The sequence below is a fragment of the Pelophylax lessonae genome (assembly GCF_965119305.1).
Source record: "Pelophylax lessonae genome assembly, chromosome: 5".
NCBI lineage: Eukaryota > Metazoa > Chordata > Amphibia > Anura > Ranidae > Pelophylax > Pelophylax lessonae.
In genome coordinates this window covers 40,352,579-40,379,748 of record NC_138772.1, presented here as the reverse complement: position 1 = coordinate 40,379,748, position 27,170 = coordinate 40,352,579, and the positions used below count along the sequence as shown (strand labels likewise).

Genomic DNA, 27,170 nt, shown 5'->3' with positions numbered 1-27,170 from the left:
CATTCACTTACATTGATGTCCGCAAATCATCCGCAAAAAAATAGGATGATTTGCGGACACACGGAGCGGCCGTGTGAAAGGACCCTAATGCATAAATTGCGTTTATGTTTAAGATTTCTGCATCATGATGTGAAGTTATTGCCCTGCTTAATTTTGTCTCATCTGTAAAAAGTGAGATTGAGCTACTGACCCCGTCCTCAATGCTATTTATGAATAAATTGAACAAAATTGGTCCCAGGACTGAGCCTTGGAGCACCCCACTTATCACTCCAGACCAATCTGAGTATGCGTTATTTATTACCACCCTTTGGACACGCCCTTTTAACTAGTTTTCTATCCAAGAGCCAACCTTGTGGTCCAAGCCTGCAGACCTTATTTTGTAAATAGTTTGTGGGGGACTGTATTGAATGCCTTCGCAAAATCCAGATACACCACATCCACTGGTCTCCTCCTATCTAGCTCACAGCTCACCTCCTTGTAGAATGTTAACAGATTGGCAAGAACATCCTTTTGTAAACCCAGGCTGATTACTGCTGATGATACTGTTGACTTTAGCAAGTTCTTGGATATAGTCCCTTATCATCCCTTCCAGTAATTTACATACTATTGACGTCAGGCTGAACGGCCTATAATTTCCCGGGACATGCCTCTGCCCTTTTTTGAATATTGGTATCACGTTAGCTTTCCTCCAATCACCTGGTACAGTTCCTGTCAAAATACTATCTGCAAAGATCAGGAACAGTGGTCTAGATATAACTTTACGCAGTTCCTTGAGTACTCTCGGATGCACGCCATCCGGTCCTGGTGATTTATTTGTGTTAAGGTTATCAAGCCTTTTCATGATTTCACCCTCTGTTAGCCATAGCGGCAAGTCCTGAGAAGTACTGGTAACCATACAGTCATGGTCTGTATATCCCTCCTGTGCCTGAGGAGGCAAGCCCCCTCCCCACCTCTACCTCTCTCCCTAGAGGAAGACCCAGATCTCATCTGCTCACAGATATACATACAGTTACCCTGCATGCATTGGGCCACCTCCCCTTCTAATTGGCCAGGGCTGTATTGACATTTGTGCTCTCATCTTCTAGGTTTCCACTCACTGTCCAGTACATTCCATAGCTACTAGACCAGTGTGAAACCTCTCAAGACCGCATGAGACAGCATGAACAGCACCAGAGCACACTGAGAAGTCTCTGCCAAACAATCACAGCCTCTGTTAAGCAGACAGTCCATGTATTCTTCCTCACTGTTGGTATAAGTGGGAGGAATAGTACCATGTATAAGTGGGAGGAATAGTGCCATGTATAAGTGGGAGGAATAGTACCATGTATAAGTGGGAGGAATAGTGCCATGTATAAGTGGGAGAGGAATAGTGCCATGTATAAGTGGGAGAGGAATAGTGCCATGTATAAGTGGGAGGAATAGTGCCATGTATAAGTGGGAGGAATAGTGCCATGTATAAGTGGGAGAGGAATAGTGCCATGTATAAGTGGGAGGAATAGTGCCATGTATAAGTGGGAGGAATAGTGCCATGCATAAGTGGGAGGAATAGTACCATGCATAAGTGGGAGGAATAGTGCCATGTATAATTGGGAGGAATAGTACCATGTATAAGTGGGAGGAATAGTACCATGTATAAGTGGGAGGAATAGTACCATGCATAAGCGGGAGGAATAGTACCATGCATAAGCCGGAGGAATAGTGCCATGTATAAGTGGGAGGAATAGTGCCATGTATAAGTGGAAGAAATAGTGCCATGCATAAGTGGAAGGAATAGTTGGGAGGAATAGTACCATATATTATACCAAAAACTATCAGCGCAAACCAAAATATGTGATGTAAACTCAACACAAATTCACTGTGCGTAAATAAAGTGCATAAATGTGAAACATCAACGTGTAAAAATAAACAATATCCGGCAGCATACACCAATCGTGTTCACAAATTACAATAACCTGATAATCATACAAAAAACGTGATGCGCCAGAAATACACAAATAATAGGAGTGATAGTGTTGAATGAATGATTATAGACACGCACAAGCCACCCCTACCGAGGAAGTCAGAGGAGCATCACGCTTGACGTAACGCGTATAGGGGGGGCGGAGCGTGCGTGGCCGACGCAGACCTTCTCTCCGGTGCACTTACCACGATCTTGGGTGCCTTGTAAATGTGAGTTGATTACATTTTCTTTAATAAAGCCCATTTGAATTACCAAGCAGAGAGCACTAGATTTTGCCATATCTTTTCCCCATATATGTCTCGTGATTCCCGGAGGTGACAAGCAGGGAGGTCCTTTCCTATATCCTTGATATATGCGATTGCTGGCCCGTTTGGGTCTTGCAGGAAGGTGAGAGGCTAATCCATCTGGTGGAGGGATTCACGTATTGGTGTTCACAATTTGTGTTATCGGTCACCACTGGATTACATCTTCTTTTGAACACTGGGACACTATATATATATATTATTGGATTTGAGCAGGAGCACTACTGTGTGCCTTATGGACTGGATGTGTCTATAATCATTCATTTAACACTATCACTCCTATTATTTGTGTATTTCTTGCGCATCACGTTTTTTGTATGATTATCAGGAATAGTACCATGTATAAGTGTGAGGAATAGTACCATGTATAAGTGGGAGGAATAGTGCCATGCATAAGTGGGAGGAATAGTGCCATGTATAAGTGGGAGAGGAATAGTACCATGTATAAGTGGGAGGAATAGTGCCATGTATAAGTGGGAGGAATAGTGCCATGTATAAGTGGGAGGAATAGTGGTGCCCCAAAGGCAAGCAAAGGGTGACCATAGGTGGCAGTTTGAAGACCACTGCTCCAATCTGTTGAATTTGTATTTGTATTTGTATTTCTTGCGCATCACGTTTTTTGTATGATTATCAGGAATAGTACCATGTATAAGTGTGAGGAATAGTACCATGTATAAGTGGGAGGAATAGTGCCATGCATAAGTGGGAGGAATAGTGCCATGTATAAGTGGGAGAGGAATAGTACCATGTATAAGTGGGAGGAATAGTGCCATGTATAAGTGGGAGGAATAGTACCATGTATAAGTGGGAGGAATAGTGCCATGTATAAGTGGGAGGAATAGTGCCATGTATAAGTGGGAGGAATAGTACCATGTATAAGTGGGAGGAATAGTGCCATGTATAAGTGGGAGGAATAGTGCCATGTATAAGTGGGAGGAATAGTGCCATGTATAAGTGGGAGGAATAGTGCCATGTATAAGTGGGAGGAATAGTACCATGTATAAGTGGGAGGAATAGTGCCATGTATAAGTGGGAGGAATAGTGGTGCCCCAAAGGCAAGCAAAGGGTGACCATAGGTGGCAGTTTGAAGACCACTGCTCCAATCTGTTGAATTTGTACTTTTTGCAAAGCCAGTGTAAGAAAACTTTGTGGTAAAAAAAGCACCTGGTTTGACAGTTGGGAGTTACGAACATTTGAATTAGTCAATGATTGCCACAGACGGTGATTCATCGTCATATCCAAGTATTCATGAGTATGGAATGTTATTTGGTTACAAAAGAAAGAATCGGAGATCCAGGCACTGAACACAGAGATGTAAATAAAACTTGGGTAAACAAACACAGAATTCCAGACAATGCGTAGATGTGGGATATTAACAAACAATCACTAAGAAATCATTCCTATTTAGAATATTTTAAGGAGACATTACCATTGTTAAATGATCCAAACTGTTTTCATCAGTTCAAAGTAATGATATAGTGGAAAAAAAGCAGAGCAAAATTGTTGTGTCCCATCAATGATGGTATTTTTGTCTACTGCTACGAATTTCATTATTGTCATTAATGTTCTGATCTTTGCTGACATCTAGTGGTAGTTTAGCACCACTACTGTTATTGTGTATTTGGTATTTCCCTATGTTCCCCTCTCCTGTTCTGTGCTAAGTAATACAGTCCTAGCAATACTCTCCATTTTTCCATTGGACCCAGGCAGAACTTTGAGAGGGGCAGCAAACTGATGCCCAAGATTTTTATCCAGCAGTTTTGTGTGTGACAACTGCCCCTTGGGGCTGCTCCACTGCCCTATAAAAAGGCCACCCTGCTTCCCTCAACACACATACTCATAGTTGTCGGGCGTTAGGGTGCTCACACACAGTCTAACAACAGCTGGTAAACACCCAAGCACACATGAAGAGCTCAGGTGTGTGTACTTTCGGGGCGGGGTACCCACAGGAGACAGAGAGCAAAATCCCTTTCCCATCGGCCCCACCAGCAGCCAATATTCGCGCACAGCTTGCATTTTTTATTGGGTGGAACTGGAGGAGTAGATGTGGCTGGTCTTGTGCCCGGCCTGGCTTCTTCTGCTCTTCTGCACAAGCCTTTTGATGGGCATGATTTTTTTTTTTGTGGAGGGGGCATCTTTTTATTCTTGGACCCAGGCAGCACAATGTCTTCGGCCAGCCCTGGGTGACCATACTCCATGCAAATGCATAAAGCAGCATTTGAGTCAGAATTTAACCTGGTCAGGTTTGCCCATCACTAGTAATAGACAGAATTAAAGTGACACTGAACTATATCCTTATATTCCTTATAATAATCCATGGACATCCACAACTTATTGATCCTGTAATGCATTTTCCTTTAAAGTACAACTAAAGGCAAAACTTATTTTTTAGTTTTGGATAGAGTGGAACACCCTGTCAGTTTGCATTGCTGCTTGTATCACCCTCTCTTTCTATCCTGTTTATTATCATTGAATGTGAAAGTAAAAGAAAATCCCAAATTTTGGGTTCCCCCTAGAAAAGTAATTGAGGCAAAATTTTCCAATGGGGACACTAGATCTGGCAACCTGGGGGTCTCGAAGAAATTCCTTTAGTTTGCAGGGATTTTCCCGCACTTCCTGTTTGGCTATGGGACAGGAAGTGAAGGGAAATCTCTGAAATGGAACACAGGTGGTGAAAAAAAAAAAAGAAAATCTGACAGGGGTTATAACCCTCCCTAAAGGGCCATACACACTATAAGATTTTCTGAAGACTTTTTCCTTCAGATTTACCTTTTCTATGTAGTGTAAGGGCCTGCCAGATTGCATACAAATTGAAAGTGTTTAGGTTTGACTTCATATTATCTGGTTTTGGTAAATCTAAAGGAAAAAGTCTTCAGAAAATCTTATAGTGTGTATGGCCCATTACTCTATCCAAAATGAAAAAAAAAAAAAAGTTTTGCCTATAGCTCTACTTTAAGAATGCCTATTTGTATAGAATTGTATTATTTAACCACTTCTGGACCGGAAGATTTTCCCCCTTAATGACCAGGCCATATTTTGCAATTCGGCACTGTGTTAATTTAACTGACAATTGCGCGGTTGTGCGACGCTGTACCTAAATAAAATTGATGTCCTTTTTTTCCCACAAATAGAGCTTTCTTTTGGTGATATTTGATCACCTGTGCGATTTTTATTTTTTGCCCTATAAACAAAAAAAAAAAGCGACAATTCTGAAAAAAACAATCTTTTTCACATTCTGCTATATGACATTCCCAAAAAAAATTTAAAATTAATTTTTTTTTTAACATTTTAGGCCAATTTGTTTTCTGCTACATATTTTTGGTAAAAAAAAAAAAAAATCGCAATAAGCGTATTTTGATTGGTTTGCACAAAAGATATCGCGTCTACTAACTACGGGAAAGATTTATGTCATTTTTATTGTTTTTTTTTTTTTTTGTTTTTTTTTTTTACTAGTAATGGCGGCGATCTGTGATTTTTAGCAGGATTGCAACGGACAGATCGGACCCCTAAATGACATTTTTTACACTTTTGGGGGGACCGCTGACATTACTACAGTAATTAGTGCTAAAAATATGCACAGTTACTGTAATAATGACACTGGCAGGGAAGGGGTTAACATTGTGGGTGATCAAGGGGTTATATATGTCCCTAGGGGGTGTTTTCTAACTGTGGGGGGGTGTACTTATATAATGAACACAGAGACCTGTGTTCCTAAATGGGAGGAACACAGGAGCCCTGTGTTCATTGCATAAGTACATGTGAGCCTTGGAGAGTGATTCTAACTTGGGGGGGGGGGGGCATGGCTTATGAAATGATCATACAGACCTGTGATCCTATATAGAAGGATCACATGGGCTCTATGATCCTTCCAGGGAGAAGGACGGTCAGCTGTGTTTACAACAGGGAGCAATCGTGGGTATCAGGCGGCAATTGGAGCCGCCTGCCGCGTGCATTGGAGTCCCCGCTGCTGAGTGGGGGTGGGAGCGCGCCGGCACATGCTCGCCCCCTAGCTGCCAGCGCACGACCGACGTAGGTCTACGTCGTTTCGCGCAGAAGGGCCGCACTGCCGCAGTAAAAAGGCGGCGGTCGGTCGGGAACCGGTTAAAAGCAAGGTTTAGTGCAAAGAGTACTTGTAGGAGCATTTGTTTCCCCATATGATAATCACTATAGGTAGTAGATGAAATCTGTGCGGGGAATGATGCCTCTTAGATTGTGTGGCCCTCAGCAAATGCCTGTTGATGTCTTTTTTTACTCATCGTACATTTTGCTTCAAGGCGGATTCAGCAGTGACTTTTTAATGATACCTCGTTGACCCCCGCTGTAGAACTATCTGCTCATTGTCATCTCAGGAATTTCAGTAAACTAATGTCTTTTAGGCTCGGTTCACACTGGAGGGCGGCTTCAAAGTCGCCTGGCTCTGAAGCCTTCCTGTACAGCGCGACTTCAGCGTGGCTTGCAAACGACTTATCTATAAAAGTGAATGCAAGTCGCCCCCAAAGTAGTGCAGGAACCTTTTTCTAAGTCGGAGTAACTTGAGTTGCTCCGATTAGAACGGTTCCATTACAATGAATGGAGCGCGACTTGTTGCCCCAGTGTAAACCGAGCCTAAGTTTCCATTCATAGTTACATACAGAGTTGTATAAAGTACTCGAAACCCATAATTGAGTAAAAGTACAAGTGCTCGATCAAAAAGTGACTTGAGTAGAAGTGGAAGTGCTCGATCAAAAAGTGACTTGAGTAGAAGTACTAAAGTATTCAACATTTTTTGTACTTAAGTATTGCAAGTCGTTTTTTTTTTTTAAATTTTGCTACTCAAGTACTGAAAGTAAAAGTACCAGTAGTTTTTAAAAAAAAAAAATTCTACTCAAGTACTGAAAGTAAAAGTACAAGTACTGTGTTATGTAGTTATTAAAGAAAGAAGTCAAAAGTTTGAACATCATATTGTTTTTTATTATTTCAAATGCAGCTTTTATTTATACATAGAGTAGCATTTATTTTCGTATGCGCTGATAATACACATGTTTTGAGCTTCATGAAACCTGCCATCTACTGTTCTGGCAGTGGTAATTTTTATAAATGTAACGAGTAACTATGCAGCACAACAAAAAAATATCGGAGTAGAAGTATTGAAATCATCGATAAAATGTAGTGAAGTAAAAGTGGAAGTAGGAGAAAAAAATTCTACTCTAGGAAAGTACAGATACCGCCTTTCCGTACTTAAGTACAGTAGTGAAGTAGTTCTACTTAGTTACTATACATCTCTGCAGGCGGCTAAGTCGCCTGACAAGTTGCCCCAGTGTGAACCGAGCCTAAAGCTTCATTCATAGTTACATGGTTAGTCTGGTTGAAAAAAGACACAAGTCCATCTGGCTCAACCAATAAAAAAAAACAAAAAACAGTAAAGAAATCCCAACCATACAATCCCATATACACAATCCTATACCCGCAGTTGATCCAGAGAAAGGCGAAAAACCTCCAGCAAAGCATGATCCAAATTGCTCCAGCAGGGGAAATAATTCCTTCCTGATCCCCCGAGAGGCAATCGGATATTCCCTGGATCAACTTTACCTATAAATATCAGTACCCAGTTATATTCTGTACACCCAGGCAAGAATACAGACCTTTCTTAAAGCAATCGAGTGAGCTGGCCAGAACCACCTCTGGAAAGAGTCTATTCCACGTTTTCACAGCTCTTACTGTGAAGAAACCTTTCTGTATTTGGAGACAAAATCTCTTTTCTTCTAGACGTAAAGAGCGCCCCCTTGTCTTCTGTGATGACCTTAAAGTGAATAACTCCACACCAAGTTCACTATATGGACCCCTTATGTATTTATACATGTTGATCATATCCCCCTTAATCTCCTCTTCTAAAGAGAGAATAAATTCAGTTCCTCTAATCTTTTCTCATAGCTGAGCTCCTCCATGCCTCTTATCAGTTTGTTTGCCCTTCTCTGCACTTTCTCCAGTTCCCTGATATCCTTTTTGAGAACTGGTGCCCAAAACTGAACTGCATATTCCAGATGAGGTCTTACTAATGATTTGTACAGGAGCAAAATGACATCTCTCTCTCTGGAGTCCATGCCTCTCTTCATACAAGAAACCTCATTTGCCACATACTGTAGTTGCCCAATGAAACAGTGCATTGAGGTCAGATTGTAAATTGGAGACATCCTGTAAAGAAGTTATTCCACTGCAGCTCGGTGTCATCTGCAAAGACTGAAATGGTACGTTTAATCCCAGACCCGATATCATTTATAAAGATATTAAAAATAAGGGTCCCAACACTGAACCTTGGGGTACACCACTGGTAACCTTAGACTATTCAGAGTAAGAATCATTAACCACTATTCTCTGAATTCTATCTTTTAGCCAATTTTCTATCCATTTACAAACCATTCACATATAGGTGTCTCAGATGGGGGACAGAATTGCCGCGATTCTGCCCGTGATCCCAAACCATTGCAAGTCGCCGGAAGCCCGTGCGATTCCCGTAACTTGCAATGGCACCCCAAACATGGCGCGATTTTGCTGCGATTGACGCCCAATGAATGTTGGTAAAATTGCGCAAACAGGATCACGGGATGCCTGTTACCCAAAAAAAAAAGTACAAGAACTTCTTTTGGGCGACAGGCATCCCACGATTCTGTTTGCGCGATTTTACTGGGATTCGCCGGGTGACAATCGCGGCACAATCGTGCCGTGTTTGGGGTGCCATTGCAAGTCACAGGAATCACACGGCATCCCGCATCTTGCAATGGTTCGGGATCGTGGGCAGAATCATAGCAATTCTGCCTGTGATCCGAGACGCCTACATGTGAATGGAGCCTTAGGAGGTAGCAGAAGGAAAGACAGGGTTGAAAAAAAAAAAAAAAACTTTAATGAAAACAATGTTTTTACATATCTATATATATATCAATATCAATAAATATTTTACATGTAAAATCTGATCAAAAAGATGTAAAGTGGCAACTTTCACTAAGTTTTCATTTCTTTACTTTAACCGACCGACTAATCTATATTTATGGGCAGTTCACACTGGTGCGATGTGGAAAACCCTGCGAATCAGGTGTGAATCCAGTTCCCGCATCGCACTTGAATCACAAGCAGTTTGCACTGCCTTCTGCGAACCTCTGTGGGTGTCAATACAAAGTTAATGACACCCCCAGATCGCAGTGCGAACTGTGAATTCAGACAGGAATCGGATCGCAGCCATGTGATCTGATTCTGGTGCAAACAAAAAAAAAAAAAGGTCCTGCACGAGTTTGGTCCGAATGCAATGTGAATTCAGCCATACAGTTTGAATGGCTAAATTTGCATCGCACAGACATCGCATGTGATCTGCACAGCAATGCAGTGTGAATCACATGCGATGTCTCGCATGTCTCGCATCGCTATAGTGTGAACCGGCGCTTACTGCGGCAGGTTGGCTCTATTGCGTGAAATCATGTACCTGTACGTTATATCGTGCAATAGCCACTAGGGGGCGCGCTCATCGCCAGAGGCGCGATCGCACACTGAGTGGACAGAGGGGGAGCCAATCAGCAGGTCCAGTGGACCTGATGTCCAACGGGCCACCCGTGATTGTTCCTGAGAGAGGCAGAATGGCGGACTGTCCATGTGAACAAGGCAGATCGCAGTTATGACAAGGGAGAAGATAGAGATCTTGGGTTACCGCTAAGCAGGAACACGGATCTTTGTCTTCGCCCAGTCAGAGAACCTCCCCCACCACACAGTTAGAAAGCACCCCCTAGGGACATATTTAACCCTTTGATCACCCCTGGTGTTAACCCCTTCCCTGCCAGTGTCATCAGTACAGTGACAGTGAATATTTTTAGCACTGATTACTGTAGTAATGTCACTGGTCCCCAAAAAAAGTGTGAAAAGTGTCAGTTAGAGGTCTGATTTGTCCACCGCAATGTCGCAGTTCCACTATAAGTCGCTGATCGCTGCCATTACTAGTAAAAAAAAAAAAAAAAAATCCAATAAAAATATCCCATAGTTTGTATATGCAATAACAGAAAACAGAAAATAAAAAATATTGTTTTTTTTTTTTTTTTCAAAATTCTTTTTTTTGTTTATAGCGCAAAAAATAAAAATCGCAGAGGTGATCAAATATCACCAAAAGAAAGCTCTATTTGTGGGGACAAAAGGACATCAATTTTATTTGGGTATAGCCGCGCAATTGTCAGTTAAAGTAACGCAGTGCCGAATCGCAAAAAAATGGCCTGGTCATTAAGGGGGAAAATCCTTCGGGGGATGAAGTGGTTAAAGTGTTACTAAGCCCACAACAGTAAAATCAGTCTGTATATGCAGTAAAGCATGCTTGTTTTACTCACTGTGGAACCTAAGGGAATAATCCTCTGCATTGTATAAATAGGCTGTGTGATCCTGTCTCCTCTGATCCTCCCCTTCTTCCACAGTCCCCAATCCATCTGCTGATAGAACAGAGCCTTGGAGGCACTCTGCACATGCTCAGTTTGGTGTGCATTTCTTTTTTTTTCTAGGGAAAGTGCATGTGATCAGCACAGGGCCAATCAGCACTGTCCAGACAGAGGGTCGGAGATCCTGCAGCCTCATAGGACAATCATAGGAGAATGAAAACTCCTCCTACAAGCTTTAAGCAGACACTGATAGAAGTCACATGACTGCTATATACTGCTGATGAGAAAAGGTATTTAGCAGTTTATATTTACTAAAATAATTGTATTTCCATGTTCTGTGTATTTTTATACAGGACTTATATAGCGCCAACAGTTTGCGCAGCGCTTTACAGTGTGGGGGAAGACAATACAGTTACAGTACAATTCAATACAGGAGGAATCAGAGGGCCCTGCTCGTTAGAGCTTACAATCTAGTGTACTGTGGGAGACCAGATATAGTGACTGTCTGCATTACTCCAGACTTTAAAGTGTAACTCCACTTTTCTGGAGAATAAAACATTCCCCTCTGGGTGATCTCTGTACATTGCAGGGATTTTAACAAACTTTGTTGCAGATTCCTACCTTTTGTTATTCTGAAGAAATGATTGTTTGTTCCTCTGTGCTGAGTGAGTCTAATGGGAGTGGTTTCATAATTATCTATCAGCTGTGGCAGCTGCAAGGCTCTAATGAGGAAATCTACTAGGCCTGCATCCCTTTAGATGTGTTCCTATTGGGAGTATCTCACCAAAAATGACATTTGTGTTGCAGGGGATGCCAGAAATCTGACTTGTATCTTAGGCAGACTTCTGGGAAAATTGGTGAGCCAATCACACAAGCAGGAAATAATGTTTCTGGGGGTGTGGTCAGTATACATTCTGTGTACAGAACAGATCCAGGCGGCCATATTGCATTGCATTTTTAGAAAATTACAACAGCTGCAGATTGAAAAGGAAAGGCAATTTTTAATAACATTCAATTACAATATGATTTGTGTCACAATTGTATACGCTATATTGTTTTTTCTTTATTTACTATTTTTTTCCCCATGAAATTGGAGTTACCCTTTATATTAACTCTTACTCTGGTGATCTCTAGAAAAATGGGAGAAAAAAAGGAGGCAACCGGTGACTAGCTGCACCCGAAGAATGGAGCTTCCTGCTCTGTCGGGATGGCTGTGCGGCAGGTGATGCAGCAATCAGATGAATTATTAGTAACTTTCTTGTCTAGCTGTCAGCAGTAAACAAATCAATCAACTCATTACAGTTTGCTACGTAACTGGCACCAGAGGGAGTCTGGCAGGGGACTGTGTTCTGCCCCAGTTTCATGCCATTTTTCTGTGTTGTATTGACCTAAGGTTATCTTTTTTTGCACTATGCTGACATCTAGTGGTGGTTTTTGGCCACTGTAATTTGTTTGCTAATGCGGTTTTGGTATCTTCCTCTGCCTTCCCCCCCAGTTTAGTGCTAGTTAGTTTAGTTCTAGCTAGACCCGCCCCACTTCTTCTATGTTCCCTCATTCAGTGTTAGTTATTCACAGGGACAGGGCTTAGGAAAATCATTGTCTTCTTACACTTCAAAAAACTGGAAACACATCCTCCGTACTGCAATTAGCTGAAAATAGTTGTAAAGGCATGGCATTTTTTTTCTTTAGTCCCGGTACACATATATGCAACGACAGACATCGCATGTGATTCAGGGCGCACTGCTCTGCAAATCACATGCGATGTCTGTACAATGTTGTACAGATTGTATGGCTGAATTTGCATCGGATTCAAACTCGCACAGGACCCTTTTTTGGGTCCGCACCAGAATCGGATCGCATGGGTGTGACACCTATCATGTCTGAACTGACAGTTCGCACTGCTATATGCAAACCGATCTTGGGGATGTCGTTAACTTCGTATTGACACCCCACGCAATTCGCATATGGCATTGTGAACTGTCTGTGAGTCTATTGCGATGTGGATTCGCAGGGTTCCCGCATTGCATATATGTGAACCGGGACTGAAAGTGGACCTTTACTGCATCTGAGCACCACAAGCCAAAAACACTATTTAATTAATTTTTTTATATTTAAAGCAAACCCCCCCAATGCACCCCTAACTGTCACTTTTGGTGGACCAGTGACATTACTACAGTAATCAGTGCTAAAAATATGCATTGTTACTGTAATAATATCACTGTCAGGGAAGGGGTTAACCCAGGGGTTAACCCAGGCTAAGTGTGAGCCTAGGGGAGTGTTTTCTAACTGTATGGGGGAGGGACTTGTAGAATCAACACAGAGACCTGTAATCCTAAATAGTAGGATCACAGACGCTCTGTGTTCATTTTTAGAGAGAATAACTCGTCACACTGCTGTATCTTGGCCTAGGCCAACAAGGCCCAGGCCTAGGGCGGCACTTTGCAGGGGGGCAGCAAAAAAGCTGCACACTACATGAAAAAAAACAGCCTCCTCCCGACTCCCACACGAAAAGGGTCCCTGCCGGCTTACACTACACTTTTAGTTTAGTGCCAGTATTATGGGACGAATTGGGCCAGAGGGCAGGGTCCAGGAGGCAAATCAGTCTGGCACCCCCATAAAGCAGTCACACTGCTACCTGTTGGTATGATAGGCTGCACTAATGGGCCCTGATAGGCTACACTGGTGGCCACTGATGGTGCTGTACTGATAGCCACTGATGAGGGCACACTGATATGTTGCACTAATAAGGCTGCACTAATGGGCAGTAATGAGGGGGCACTGATGAGGTTGAACTTATGGGAACTGTTGGGAAAGCTATGCTGATGGGCACCGATAGACTGTGGTTGTGGTCTGTGGTGTACAGATGACAGGGCGGGTCATAAACCGGAAAGGGTGTGGCATTTACAGGAAGGGGTGGGTCATAAATACATTTGGGGGTGCGCAAACATAGTAAGGCCTAGGGCAGCACAAAACTTAAATACACCACTGACTCGTCATTCTCTCTAAGCGGGGAGCGATCGCGGGTCCCCAGTGGCAATCGTGGCCACCGGTCCCGTGGATTGGCTTTCCCGCTTCCTAATGGGGGCGGATGTGCGCCTCCGGCAGCTCGCGTGCTCCCCCAGGAGCGCTCCTGCTGTACAGGTACGGAGGTTCGCGCAGCTGAGCCAGCCTGCCACAATATATCTGCAGCGGGCGGTCGGAAAGTGGTTAAATAGCCCCTTCTGTGACACTCTGGCATGCTTCCAGTTTGGGGAGTAGATGTAGGAAGAGGACCCCAATTTATATGGAAAGTCTAGGCCTAGGCACAGGGGCAGGATCCTGCTGAGGAGGAAGCCCTGGCCAGAGAATCCTGGAAAAGGACAACATGGAAGGAAGAAGTGGCAGATCCCATAACCAGTGTGCAGGAACACAGGAAAATACTGCGCAAAGTGGCTGGGTTCCTTCCGCTGGAAAACCTATACCTACCAAACCCATACCATGGTAAACCTATACCATGGTAATTTCCACTTGGAAAACACTTTTTTTCCTCATTTGGTTTTCTCAAGTCCGATGGCACCCACCTGGTGGACCTGACCCCTCGTTTATCTTTGCGCTGTCAAAGTCAAGCTAACAAAAGTTACTCATCTATCATTTGCTGAAAGCTAAATCTGAGCCCAGTGGCAGTGTTATATGGTTTATTTGAACCCCCTGTAACCCCTGTTTACATGCATGTAAAGCATCAAGCATTTTTTCTGCCAAAAGTCTGCTGCTCCGGGAAGCACTGGCAGTGGGTATGGGGGGGAGGGGGGGTCCTTCCTCTAAAAGCCCCTCCTACTAAATGCTGCTAAAAGTCTGTGGGTGCATGAACACATAGGCTAACATGCAGGGTAGTTTGGAGGCATGGGAAAAAAAATGCCTGAAGCCCCTAGGAGTAGCTGCAAAACGTCCAGTGTGCTTGACGCTTAACTGTCACTTTTGCTGCACAGAACAGAAAAAAAAATATAAACAAAGACATGTGAAATATAAAAGAGGATTCCATTTACTCAGTACAATATTAAAGATGGCGGTATAGTGGCTAAGTGCTCAGCACTTCCATCTAGCAGCTCTAGGGTTGTTAGTTCAAATCCCAACTATGGCACTACATGCATGGAGTTTGCATGTTCTCCCTGTGCCTGCGTGGGTTTTCTCCCATATTCCAAAGACATGCTGGTAGGTTATTTGGCTCCTTTCTAAATTGGCCCTAGAATGTGTGTAGCACCCTCTAGTATGCAACTAGCGTAAATAAATGTGTTTTTGTGATTTATAGTAGTTGTGTCAGTCTGTAATTGGGTCAGGTTACTCTAGGTCAGGCTGGAGGGCTCTATAGGGTAGGTCTCTGGTACCTCCTCCTGGTTCTAGAAGCTTCGAAAAGCTTCTGGAAGCTAGTGGGGGGAGGCTAGGAGGTTCTGATCTGTATACTTGAGGGAATTTGGCCAATCCCCAGGCAGAAGGCCCTGGCAGGGTGGCTGAATTAGCCCTTAAATTCGGTGGAGCCTGGACAGCAGGGAAGTTGGGTGGAAGATAGAGTGAGGAAGCTGTGTCATGTGGCCTTGGAGGGGACCCAGGGTTGAGGGGGATTTGCCTCCAGGCTGGGAGCTGAGAGAGGAAGAAGTACTGAGAGATCTTTGCTATCCCATAGTCTTGGTTGGGAGACACCCTAGCGTGTGGAGAAGGACCTGTACAGTAGAAGACCTTACCAGTCGGCTCTTCTAGGGCCGCAGGATTTTCAGGGGCAGTGTGAGCATTTCTACATCCCCAGGGCCAAAAAGGTTAAAGCTGCCGGATGCAAGCAAGTTTTTCTGGGACTGTGCTAGCAAGCTGTGTTCCACTGCCTTGTCCTGGGACATTTAAAAAAAAAAAAAAAACAGCCAGGTGGGCTGGTATTTTCAAGAAAGGGGACATAGGGCTCCTGCAAGTGAGATTCTGCTACATTTCTACTTTGGGAAACAGTTCCTATAAAGGGGGATTTCCTTCTCAAGTTCATAGTGACTGTTGCTTTTTCGGAGGGAATACAGTCAAAGTGTATATTCATTTTCTGGATTACATATTAAAGGAAACTGTCCTTATCAGTGTTCTTCATGTCAAGTTGAGCAACCCATCATCCCTATACCCTATCCAAGTTATTTCCCCCAAAAAAACAACAAAAACAAGTCCATTAATTAATTCCTTTTCTCTGAATGTGAGTTGAAAATGCATGTTGCGTGGCTGTGCAGGAATAGGGCGATCAAAGGTACCGTATCCCTTACAGGGGGGGGGGGGGGGTAGCGCTACATATGTATCAGAGGAGTAACTAGAACCTTCAGGGCCCCAGTGCAAGAAACCATGAAGGGCCCCCTGGAACCCTGGCCGGGGCCCTTCCCTTTAAATCTGGGGCTCTTCCCATTGATCCTGGGGCCCTTTCCTCTCGTTGCGGGGCCCTTTATTACGGTCCCGCAGCGGGACCCTTTCACAAGTTCTGCAGTGGGCCCCCTTCCTGCCATCTTGGGGCCTCCCCACGGTGGTAAAATGCCAGGGCACGGTCGCAAGTGTGACCTTTGCGATCCTGGAAGTTCACCCACTGGTGTCAGTAGTTTTTATTTTTGGTATTTTAATTGTATTATTTTTTATCATTTTATTTTATTTTTTTTTTACAATGTCACTGACTATGACTCTGTCCATTCGGAAAAGGAAGGAGCTGGTAAATTACATATTTACCGACCCCTTTCTGGTTCTCTATTGTGACACATCACCTGCAGCAGCCGGCAGAGAGGGAAGGGAGCACAGTGGGGGGGGGGGGGGGGACCAGGGGAGCACACAGGGGCCCAGAGACAGCAGAACACAAGTGAACTGGATAGGAGGGGTGGCGGGGGGCAGCATACAGAGAAACCAATCTCCTCCATTTTCCTCCTGTGGCTACAGGAGGAAAATGAGGACAGTGATTTCTCTACATGCTGCCCCCGCCACCCCTCCTATCCAGGTGTACAGGGGAGCCGCACATGCCCCCTAGGGCATGGGGCCCGGTTGCAATTGCAACCCCTGCAACCCCTGTAGTTACGCCCCTGATATGTATGAATGTGAGTTAGGGACTTTTGGTTGCCACCAAAAAAAAAAGGTCACACACCTTGGACCGCCCTTAGCTTTGGTTACGGCACGCATTCGCTGTGGCATTGTTTTGATAAGCTTCTGCAATGTCACAAGATGTATTTCCATCCAGTATTGCATTCATTTTTCACCAAGGTCTTGTATTGATGATGGGAGAGTCGGACCACTGAGCAAAGCCTTCTCCAGCACATCCCAAAGATTATCAATCGGGGAGTTCTGGACTCTGTGGTGGCCAATCCATGTGTGAAAATGATGTCTCATGCTCTCTGAACCACTCTTTTACAATTTGAGCCTGATGAATCCTGGCATTGTCATCTTGGAATATTCCCGTGCCATCAGGGAAGAAACAATCCATTGATGGAATAACCTGGTCATTCAGTATATTCAGGTGGTCAGCTGACCTCATTCTTTTGGCACATGCAGTAATTATCCAATAGGAGAATTACTGCATGCTTAGTTTAGTTACCATATATACTCGAGTATAAGCCGACCCGAATATAAGCACCTAATTTTACCACAAAAAACTGTGGAAACTTATTGACTCGAGTATAAGCCTAGGGTGGGAAATGCATCAGCTACTGGACCCAACTTGACCACCACGAGACCCAGAACAGGGGCTGCGGGCATGGTGCTGGAGATGCAGGGCTGTAGACATGGTACAGGAGATGGTACAGGAGATGGTTCAGGCATGGTACAGGAGATGGTTCAGGCATGGTACAGGAGATGGTTCAGGCATGGTACAGGAGATGGTACAGGCATGGTACAGGAGATGGTTCAGGCATGGTACAGGAGATGGTTCAGGCATGGCACAGGAGATGGTTCAGGCATGGTACAGGAGATGGTTCAGGCATGGCACAGGAGATGGTTCAGGCATGGTACAGGAGATGGTACAGGATATGGTACAGGCATGGCACAGGAGATGGTTCAGGCTTGGCACAGGAGATGGTACAGGCATGGTACAGGAGATGGTTCAGGCATGGTACAGGAGATGGTTCAGGCATGGTACAGGAGATGGTTCAGGCATGGTACAGGAGATGGTACAGGCATGGCACAGGAGATGGTACAGGCATGGCACAGGAGATGGTACAGGCATGGTACAGGAGATGGTTCAGGCATGGTACAGGAGATGGTACAGGTATGGTAGAGGAGATGGTACAGTTATGGTACAGGAGATGGTACAGGCATGGCACAGGAGATGGTTCAGGCATGGTACAGGAGATGGTTCAGGCATGGCACAGGAGATGGTACAGGCATGGCACAGATGGTACAGGAGATGGTACAGGCAGGGCTACTGTTAAAAATCACAGGGCCCCATACAGCCTACCTGTCAGGGCCCGCCCCCCCCTTCCAAAGTGACTAAGGACATAGATTTATTAGTCCCTTTCTTTGCAGCTTTAGCAGCCCAGATTAATAAATAAGAAACGCTCTGAGGCTTCCTGCTCATTCACAAACTGAAGCATAGTAAACACTGGATGGAGGATGGACACAGGAGTGATTGGTACCAAGTGTTCATTAAGGAGAGGACTCACCACTGTCTATATTGGAACGTCTCCCTTTGTGCCCACAGTAGCTGTCGGCGGGAGAGGAGAGGGGGGAATCCAGAAGAGCTGCAGGGAAAGGGGCAAATGGGGGGCCAGGACAGTGTTTCAGGGGGAAGCAGAAGAAATGGCTGTAATAAGACAGTACTGCCGGCCCTCTTCAGCAGGTGGCTGGGCCCCCCTTTTGAACTAATGGTGCCCGGGCCCAGTACAGGATGGCTGGCTGTACTGCCTTATCAGCGGCCCTGGGTACAGGAGATGCAGTGCTGCAGGCATGGTACAGGAGAATCTCCTGTACCATGCCTGCAGCACTGCATCTCCTGAGGAGATGCAGGGGCTGCGGAGGAGTCTCACTTACCTTTCGGTGAGGTGCCTCACATTTAAAAATGGTGCCGCCCAGCACCAACGCGTCACTGCGCATGCGCCGTCTGCCCCGGGAATAGCCGAATGTGTACGGGCTTTCCTGAGTGGCGGTGGCGCATGCGCACTGACCGGAGCACAGGTAAGTGAGACCGTGACTCGAGTATAAGCCGAGGGGGGCTTTTTCAGCGTAAAAACACATGCTGAAAAAGTTGGCATATACTCGAGTATATACGGTAGTTGCTTTGTTAATTCCAGGTGGCAATTATTTTTTTGGCCAGGCAGTGTAAGCACCTATAATAAATAAATATTACTCCACAGTTACCAGAATACAATATTTTTCACCATAATGGGCCTCTAAATATGGTTTTGCGTGTCATGATAAACAAACACTATGTTGCGGGATTATCTCTCACCCATTGTAATGGAATGATGTTTATATGATAAGTCAGAAGTGACATTATATGTCATTAGCAAGACGAGGCTAAGCTCTTCATAGATGGGACGCTTCCTTTTATGTTTGTAAGGACATTCAACGTGTTCCTCAGAGTCTGGATCGTCTACCGGAGTTTACATGACAAGTTACAACACCCAGAAAAACTTCAAAGGGCCAGAAAAAGCCTGATAACAGGCCATGTGTGCTATTATTATTAAGGGTAGACAGGCTGTGTAATGTATGCATTGTAGAATAAACATACTTTGCCGAGTACAGACAGCTTGCTTACATACCCAACATACATCAAGGTCTTCAGCCAGTAGCCTTTTCTACATCCCGTTCTTCAACATTACCAACTCACATTATTGGGCGAGCAAAAAATTTCTCTATCTGACCATGAATTAAAATATCTGCTCCTGGACTCCATCATGTAACTTGAAGGTTAGGCAACCTAAGTCACATGTTCTCTGAGTATTGGGTGCATTGTGGGTTCTTCGCCTCCTTAGTGTCTTTGAAGGTTCTCATTTATCCAGGTCACGATATAGCTTGTGTAGCCATACCCCCGCAGGAGCCGCTGGTAAGTTTGGGTCCTCTGCTCTCTCTAGCCCTAGATGAGGCCTCACACTGGCTGACACCACCACAATACCTTAGCTGGGAACTCCCAGCAAACGTAAACAGATTGAACACACTGCCCTTTAAAAAGATAATCAGACTGTATTGGCAGATCAAAATCATAAACATAACAAAGCAGTTTGGTACATCAATGTCAATGCACATAAACACAACAAAAGTAGATGCAATGCACCCAACAGGAGTACCTCTAAAATCAAACCCAATGTATATTGCAGTACCAGGAGTGTTATGAAATAAAATGCAGCGCTATAAATTAACTAGTGTATATATTTCATTAAAATAAGAGTCCACTACAAGATGATATATGGAGCAATCAAATCCACCGGAAACACCTTGGTAAGTGAAAGTCCATAAGGTCAGTGACTGGAACAGTGAGAACCTCCACCACACAAAAGGTAGCCGATTGGCCTCTTACCGGATATATATGACCACTGCTCTCACAATGGTCACCAAACGCCTTATGCTCAAAATGGAAGATCTGCCCCGGAGACTGCCAATGGATAATCCCAAGAGATCCAGGTATCAAATCCCAGAGACAGGAACAGTCATACAACACCTCTCCCGGATATTAGGATACAAGAAGGGAGAAGACCATAGTGTAGTACGTTCCAACATATGAAAAGTTATTTAAAATGGATACACTCACCAAGTATATATATATATATATATATGAAAGACCTTCAGTAAAAACATCAGATGCAAAAGAGACCGCTGTGAAGCGGCAAGTCCGTTCCGGCTTGTGACGTTGACGCTTGCTGGAAACTCCGCCTACATGTTTCGTAGGCAACTGCGTCATCAGGGGGGGAGTGGTCAGCGTGGAAGACGTCATTTAAATAGTAAATAGGTCCAGAAACATCAATGGACCCGCCCACTAGCGTCACGCAGGGGACAGGAAGAGACTCCTGGACCGCACAAAGAAACCGGAAGTGGCTCCTGGACCGCGAGCTTAGTGGGCAGTGAACCGGAACCATAACCTGAATCCGGAAACTAAACAAATCTCGCAATGGAAGAAAATAAATCCATACCCCGAAGAGTATATATCAAACATGTTGGTAGATTGGTAGATTGGCTACAATCTACCAATACCTATAAATGTATAGGATCATATATGAATCACCCGTTGGGAAGATCCATAAGAGAAATAAAAAATTAATAATTAATAATATCAACAATATCGACCATCCAAGATCTTGCAGATGAAAGCAAATTGATATAAATATTGATGCCTAAATCTGACCTAAAAAAAGGGGGATTTAATTCTGAGTCGCAGTCACAAGCCAGAAGTGCAAACAGTAGTTCTTCGTATGAGAGGTTACACCTGAAAAGACCAAGGAGGATTATAAAGAGAGGTAACAGATAAAGTCGCTTAAGAGCTCTCAAACAAAGGAGGTAGGCTAAGACCTAAAACCTTAATCAGTACAGCATCCTAATTTAGCCTTCAGGAGTGTAGTGACTTGGACAGTCTTTATGGTGAGCTTCTGCCAGCATTGTTGGGGCCCTATAAACATTGGCGTGCAAAACAGTGAAGATGACTCAAGAGGGTGGCATTCAACAGCAGTCTGATGTCAAATTAGGCTCAGTATGTATGTAGATTCTTTAGTGCAGCAACTCAGAAGTGAGTCAAGTTCAAAGGGTAGTTGGGGGGTATAAAGATTAGGATATTATGCAACAATGGGGGAGCAGATGGAAAGTAAAGCAAAGTCAGTGTTCTGGGATAGGAGCGAGTTTAGGATCTGTTTTTGATCTTGAGGGCTGCTGCTACTGATGGATGGAGCAGCAAGTGTGATAGAACTCCTGTAGCAAAAAGATGCAATAGAGATGTGGCTCTTTTTCAAGTCTACACGGAAGAAGGTTAACACATAGCTATACTTGTAAATCGGATCAGAGACCCTCTCACCAAACTCCTATATGGTAATCTTCTAAAGGCAACAAGTGGTTCTTGTGGTGGGGCAGCGGCACAGCAGACACAACAGCAGATGAAATGGTGACCTGGACAGTGATTGTGGATAGCAGAAGCCTCCATTCAAATCAGCCTCCTGGTTCCAGCGTCCAGCACAGCAGTCCTCTCTCCCCCTGACATTACACAGCTTGGCACAGCTTGGCTCAGTACAGCACTGTTTGGCACAGCTTGGTTCGGCACAGCACTGTTTGGCACAGAACAGCTCTCTCACTCCTACCCAGTTGGCATGCTTCTTCCAACTGCCTGGCTCCTTCCCGGGCTTTTACTTTTATATGGTCTCTCCTGCCCCCAGGTCAGGGGAGGACTGGGCCAGGGGGAAATTGATGCCCCATAAAAAGGCTGCACCACTTCTGCCACAGACATGCCTAAAGGATTCCTGGTGAAGAGAAGTAAAAAGTCCCCACCACTGACCTACTGAGTGCGAGATGAAGACAAGGACAGAACGCGACCCCCCCCCCATGCTGGTGTAAACTGTGTCTGAGCAGAGGGCGGTTCAATACCCCACTGGAGACTCTCCATCCCCAGCCAGCCCCAACCATGCTGTCCCAGCTCCCCCCCAACTGCTCCCTGCTGGCCAGGTTGGGAACCCGGATTTAGCTGGTGAGTAGAGAGTACTTGGAGCAGGTCTTCAACCTGTCCTGGAATGGGGGTCAGGAGGAGGCCGAAAGTTGCCAGTCAGCCCCTGCCCCAGGTGCTTATGAGCCTTGTAGTTGCTGTCCATGGATGGCTAGAGTTAGGATTCTTCTTCGAGACTACACCACCCAGACTGCTCCTGGCGACTGTGATCCAGTCACAGTTAGGTAAGCTTCATTGGAAGCGACATCTTGTGAGCAAATAAAGTTCTGCAATTCAGTAACAGAGCCCAATGTTACACTAGTGGTTCTCTATGATTAGGCCCCGATAGGCGTCAGAGGCGGGGCTCAGGAGGAGCTCATGGTTGAGGTCGTTCACATTTCTCTTCACCTGTTGAGCTATAGATGTGCAGTGTCTCTCATCCCCTACTACTAGTAATTAGTCACATTCAACTGGACTTGTTCTGTAATGTTAAAGATGTTTCATAGCTTCTCCAAGCCACTTCTTTTGTTCCAATGAGTGTCAACTTTAGATACCCCAACATTGATATCCACAGAGGTAGCACAAACATATTTATCAAATCCCCAACTTTCATACCTCCAATCTTGTTCTTGGACGATTAACATTGACACATTCCATGGTGATTCAAATAAAGCATTGGGGCCACTTAAGTAGATATCTGGTGTAATGTGCTGGGCTGCATGTCCTCCACATGCACAGCCTTGTTGTAAGGCAGCACCATTACTCTTAAACCCACTCCTTTCCAGCACAGGTTGGTACCCTAGACTCACTGAGGTGCTAAGGGCATGGAAACCTCCCCTGGTCACTACGACAGGGGCATCCACCAGGAGGCCCGAGCCTTGCCTATCCAGCACCAATAATAGTCTGTTCCATCCCCTGCTTTATGGTAATGGACCCCAATAGCAGCCTTAGCCAGCAAAAGGTAATGTTTCCAGAATACATTCTCTTCTTGAGGCTAGGAGAAGGATGAGTCCATACAGCGACAACCTTTAACCTCTTTTACTGGAACACAGTTGATTACATATTTATACGTTTCCAATCATCCCAGCAATGACAGCACATTCCTTCAGCTGCAATCAGATAGCAACAGAGCAGAGAGCCAGTAGAGGAGCAGCCTTTAGGGGTTTGCCAGAGTCCTACATCCTATACCCAAGAGATGTGAGTAGACCCATTAATCCTGCGCCTCTCCTTCCTTAAACTACCCTAAGGGGAAACTTCCAGAAGCTAGAGCCTCAAAGATTACATCTTTGCTGCCTTGGCCCTTGCACTGCTTCCAATGACCAACCAACCACCAGTGGACTCCTGGCAGACTTTTTTTTACAGAGCCCTCTACCCAAGATGCACCACTCTGGCAGGGCTGGCACTGTCTCACTCTTTATGGTAAATCCCACACTGATGATCTATAGAGGTTACCTAGGCACTTACAGTACATTGCCTACTCTACAGGGTTCTTAACCCTAGGTATAGTGACACCTAGTGGCCAATATGGGGAACAAAACCAGACACGCCTGTAGGCAGGTACAATTTACCCTCCCCTCTGTAGGTGGTGCTGTGTTGCTGACCACTGTACACAAGAGGAGAGGATGAGAGGAGTATTGTTCGATGTTGATCGGGCAAAACGAAACCGGACAGGCTGGTTGTACTGAAGTTGATGGACGGAATGACTTTAGTACAACCAGCCTGCCCATAGATGGATCAAAAATTGGCCAGTTCCTGCTGAACTGATTGAGTTTTGATCTGTCTATGGCTGGCTTAAGACAGAACAAGCAGGCAGCCAGTGAAGTTTAAGAAAGCCTGAACTACCTATCTCTTTATCCCAGGTCAGTGATTCACTAGATAAGTAATGAGGCCCTATTATTGCTTATCTTATCTATACATGCTGTGCTACCTGCAAAGTAATGCTGTACAGAATTTGGTCCTCTCTCTACAGGCCTCAGAAGATGGCTATGCATATTGGATCTGGCTATTGGACATGCATGTTTGTCCTAAGGTGAACACATTTTAAAATTTAAATCCAAGAATTTACTACTGACCACTCCCACTTTTAACCACACCCAAAACACCATGCCCCCCCCCCCCCACATGTACCATTATTAACAATACCCATAAGGATAACCTCCTGCCGCCTTCCACCGCTCCACCTGAGTCTCCCGCCCCACCAGGAGACCCGAGCGACCAGTGGGCACCTCTATCGACTGGCTGGAGACCCAAATAAAGCCAAAATCGACTTAGACGGGGTCTCCGATGTAGAAACCCCTTTACTGCGCAGCCAACGGCACCAATTTGAAAAAATCCAAAGTATTCAAAAATGCTGATCCTGGCGTTTTGAATACTTTGAAGTGCAGAGGAGGTTTTTTTTTTTTTTTTAAAGGGACAGTGAAAGTAAGAAAAAAAAAAATTAAGTGCCCTGTCCCTGCGTGCTCGCGCGCTAAAGAAAATGCATATGTAAGTGGCGACCACAAATGTAAATGGTGTTCAAATCACACATGTGGGGTATTGGCGCGATCGTTAGAGCGAGAGCAATAATTCTAGCATAAGACCTTCTCTGTAACTCTAAATTGGTAACCGTTAAAAAAAATGTTGAAGCATCGCCTATAGAGATTTTTAAGTACCATAGTTTGTCGCCATTCCATCAGTGCGTGCAATTTTAAAGCAACATGTTAGATATCTATTTACTCAACGTAACATCATCTTTAACAATATACCAAAAAATTTAGCTAACTTTGCTGTTTTTTACTGTATTTTTACCAAAATCAACAGAGTCCTGGTTCACATATATGCGATGTCAGACATCGCATGTGATTCGCAGCGCACTGCCCTGTAAATCACATACGATCTCTGTGCGATGCAAATTCAGCCATATAGATTGTATGAATTAATTTGCATCGCATTTGGACACGACTCTCACAGGACCCTTTTTTGGGTCCCACCAGAATCGGGTCGCATGGGTGTTCACACCTATGCAATCCGATTCATGTCTGAACAGACAGTTCGCATTGCGCTATGTGAACTGATCTGGGGGTGTTGCTTACTTTGTATTGACACCCCCAGCGATTCACATATGGCAGTGTGAACTGCCTGCCAGGTGAATGCAATGCGGGAACCCGCAGTGGATTTGCAGGGTTCCAGCATGGCATATATGTGAACCAGGACTAGCTTTTATAATCTTTACAATCCAAAGTGGTTTAGAAAACATCATCTTTAACAATATACAAAAAAATTGTGCTAACTTTACTGTTTTTTTTTTTTTTTTTTAATTCAGTGAAGTATATTTTTTCCAAAATTAACAGTAAGAAGGCCCCTTTCACAGGGGCTTTCCGATCCGGTCCTGTCAGTTTTTCAGGCGGACCGGATCGGATGCCCTATGCAGCCCTATGGAGCAGGAGATGTCAGCAGAGACATCTCCGCTGACACCCGCTGCTATCCACTCCGATCCTGTCCGTGAAATCCGGATGGATGGAAACCCTATTTTCCATCCGTCTGGAGGATCGGATAGGATCGGATGAAAACGGATCGGCGGTCCATTTTCATCCGATCTCCCATCTGCAAAGTAAGTGGAGACGGAGCTGTCATCCACCTGCTCAGCAGGGATCGATCCCCCGCTGAGCAAAACGGACTCCATCGGGTGCACCACCCGTGTGAAAGGAGCATTAGAGCCGGTTCACTCTAATCCGACTCAAAGTCACCCCGACTTTGGGCGACTTTGAAGTCGCCCTTGCAGCGCGACTTCATCGCGGCTTGCAAATGACTTCTCATAATAGAAGTCAATGCAAGTCGCTCCGACTTCGCCAAAAAATAGTGCAGGAACCTTTTTCTAAGTCGGAGCGACTTGAGTCACTCTGATTAGAATGGTTCCATTGCACAGCATGGAGCGCTACTTGTCAGGCGACTTGGTCGGATTAGTGTGAACCGGCTCTAAGAGGCCATACACACTATACAATTGTCTTTAGATTTTTTCCCTTCGATTTACCAAAACCATATAATATGAAGTCAAATCTAAACATTTTTAATTTGTATGCAATCAGGCAGGCCCTTGTATTACATAGTTGAAGGTAAATCTAAAGGAAATCTAACAACAAAAGTTGTATAATGTGTATCCAGCTTAAGGCTGGTTTTGCATGTTCAATTTCCTTGTACAATTTTCTGTTAGATTTACCAAAATCCATATAATATGAACAAAACAGCACTTTCACTTGTATCCTATAAGGCAGGCTTTTTTTGTAGTACTTAGTTGAAGGTAAATCTAAAGCAAATTGTACAGAAAATTGTATAATGTATGGCCAGCCTTACTTTTATAATCTTTACAATCCGATTCCAAAGTGGTTTAGAAAACTCAAAAAAAATATATATATATATATATATCAATGCGATTTACAGAAATAAAAGAACTGTATCAATGTCAGGCATGAGTGATAGAAGTGATGGGAAATAGTTACCTTGTTGACAGACGGCTGTTTGCAGACTGATGAGTATAATCCATAGAGCATAGCATGTTCCAGGGAAGTTTGGTAACATTGTAGCAGAAGATCACAGGGTGGGGATGCTGATGGAAGTCCCCTGCACAGCGCCCTTCACAATGTAAACGCTTTCCAATTTGTTTCCTTTACTGGTTGATTAAATGCAATAGTCCCAGTTGTTGGGATCCCATCAGGGGTCAGTGCTGGAAATGTTCACACTCCAGCAGTATTGTACACAGTGTGCAGGGATGTGTGTGTGTCCAGCCCTGTAATACTAGCTAGGAACGCCCCCCACCCCACCAACAGCAAGAGGAGGGGGGGTGGAATCCTGATGTATTGTGCTTACATATTCTCATTCAGAAAGATTTACTAACGAAAGCTCATTCATACAAGCGATTGGGCTGCATCACCACATCTGGACGAAGCAGCACTCTGTGCTATAGCTGGGTG

General features: G+C 44.5%; 1 protein-coding gene across 1 annotated transcript in view; it reads right to left on the bottom strand.

Moving 5' to 3' along the window:
- Nucleotides 1-26,941, bottom strand: part of VWDE (von Willebrand factor D and EGF domains) — a 207,195-nt gene extending 180,254 nt beyond the window's left edge. The window contains exon 1 of the mRNA XM_082259055.1: nt 26,700-26,941. Coding sequence (XP_082115181.1) covers nt 26,700-26,778 — 79 coding nt within the window. The 5' untranslated portion in view covers nt 26,779-26,941. The remainder of the gene's footprint in view (nt 1-26,699) is intronic.
- Nucleotides 26,942-27,170: the final 229 nt, after the last annotated feature.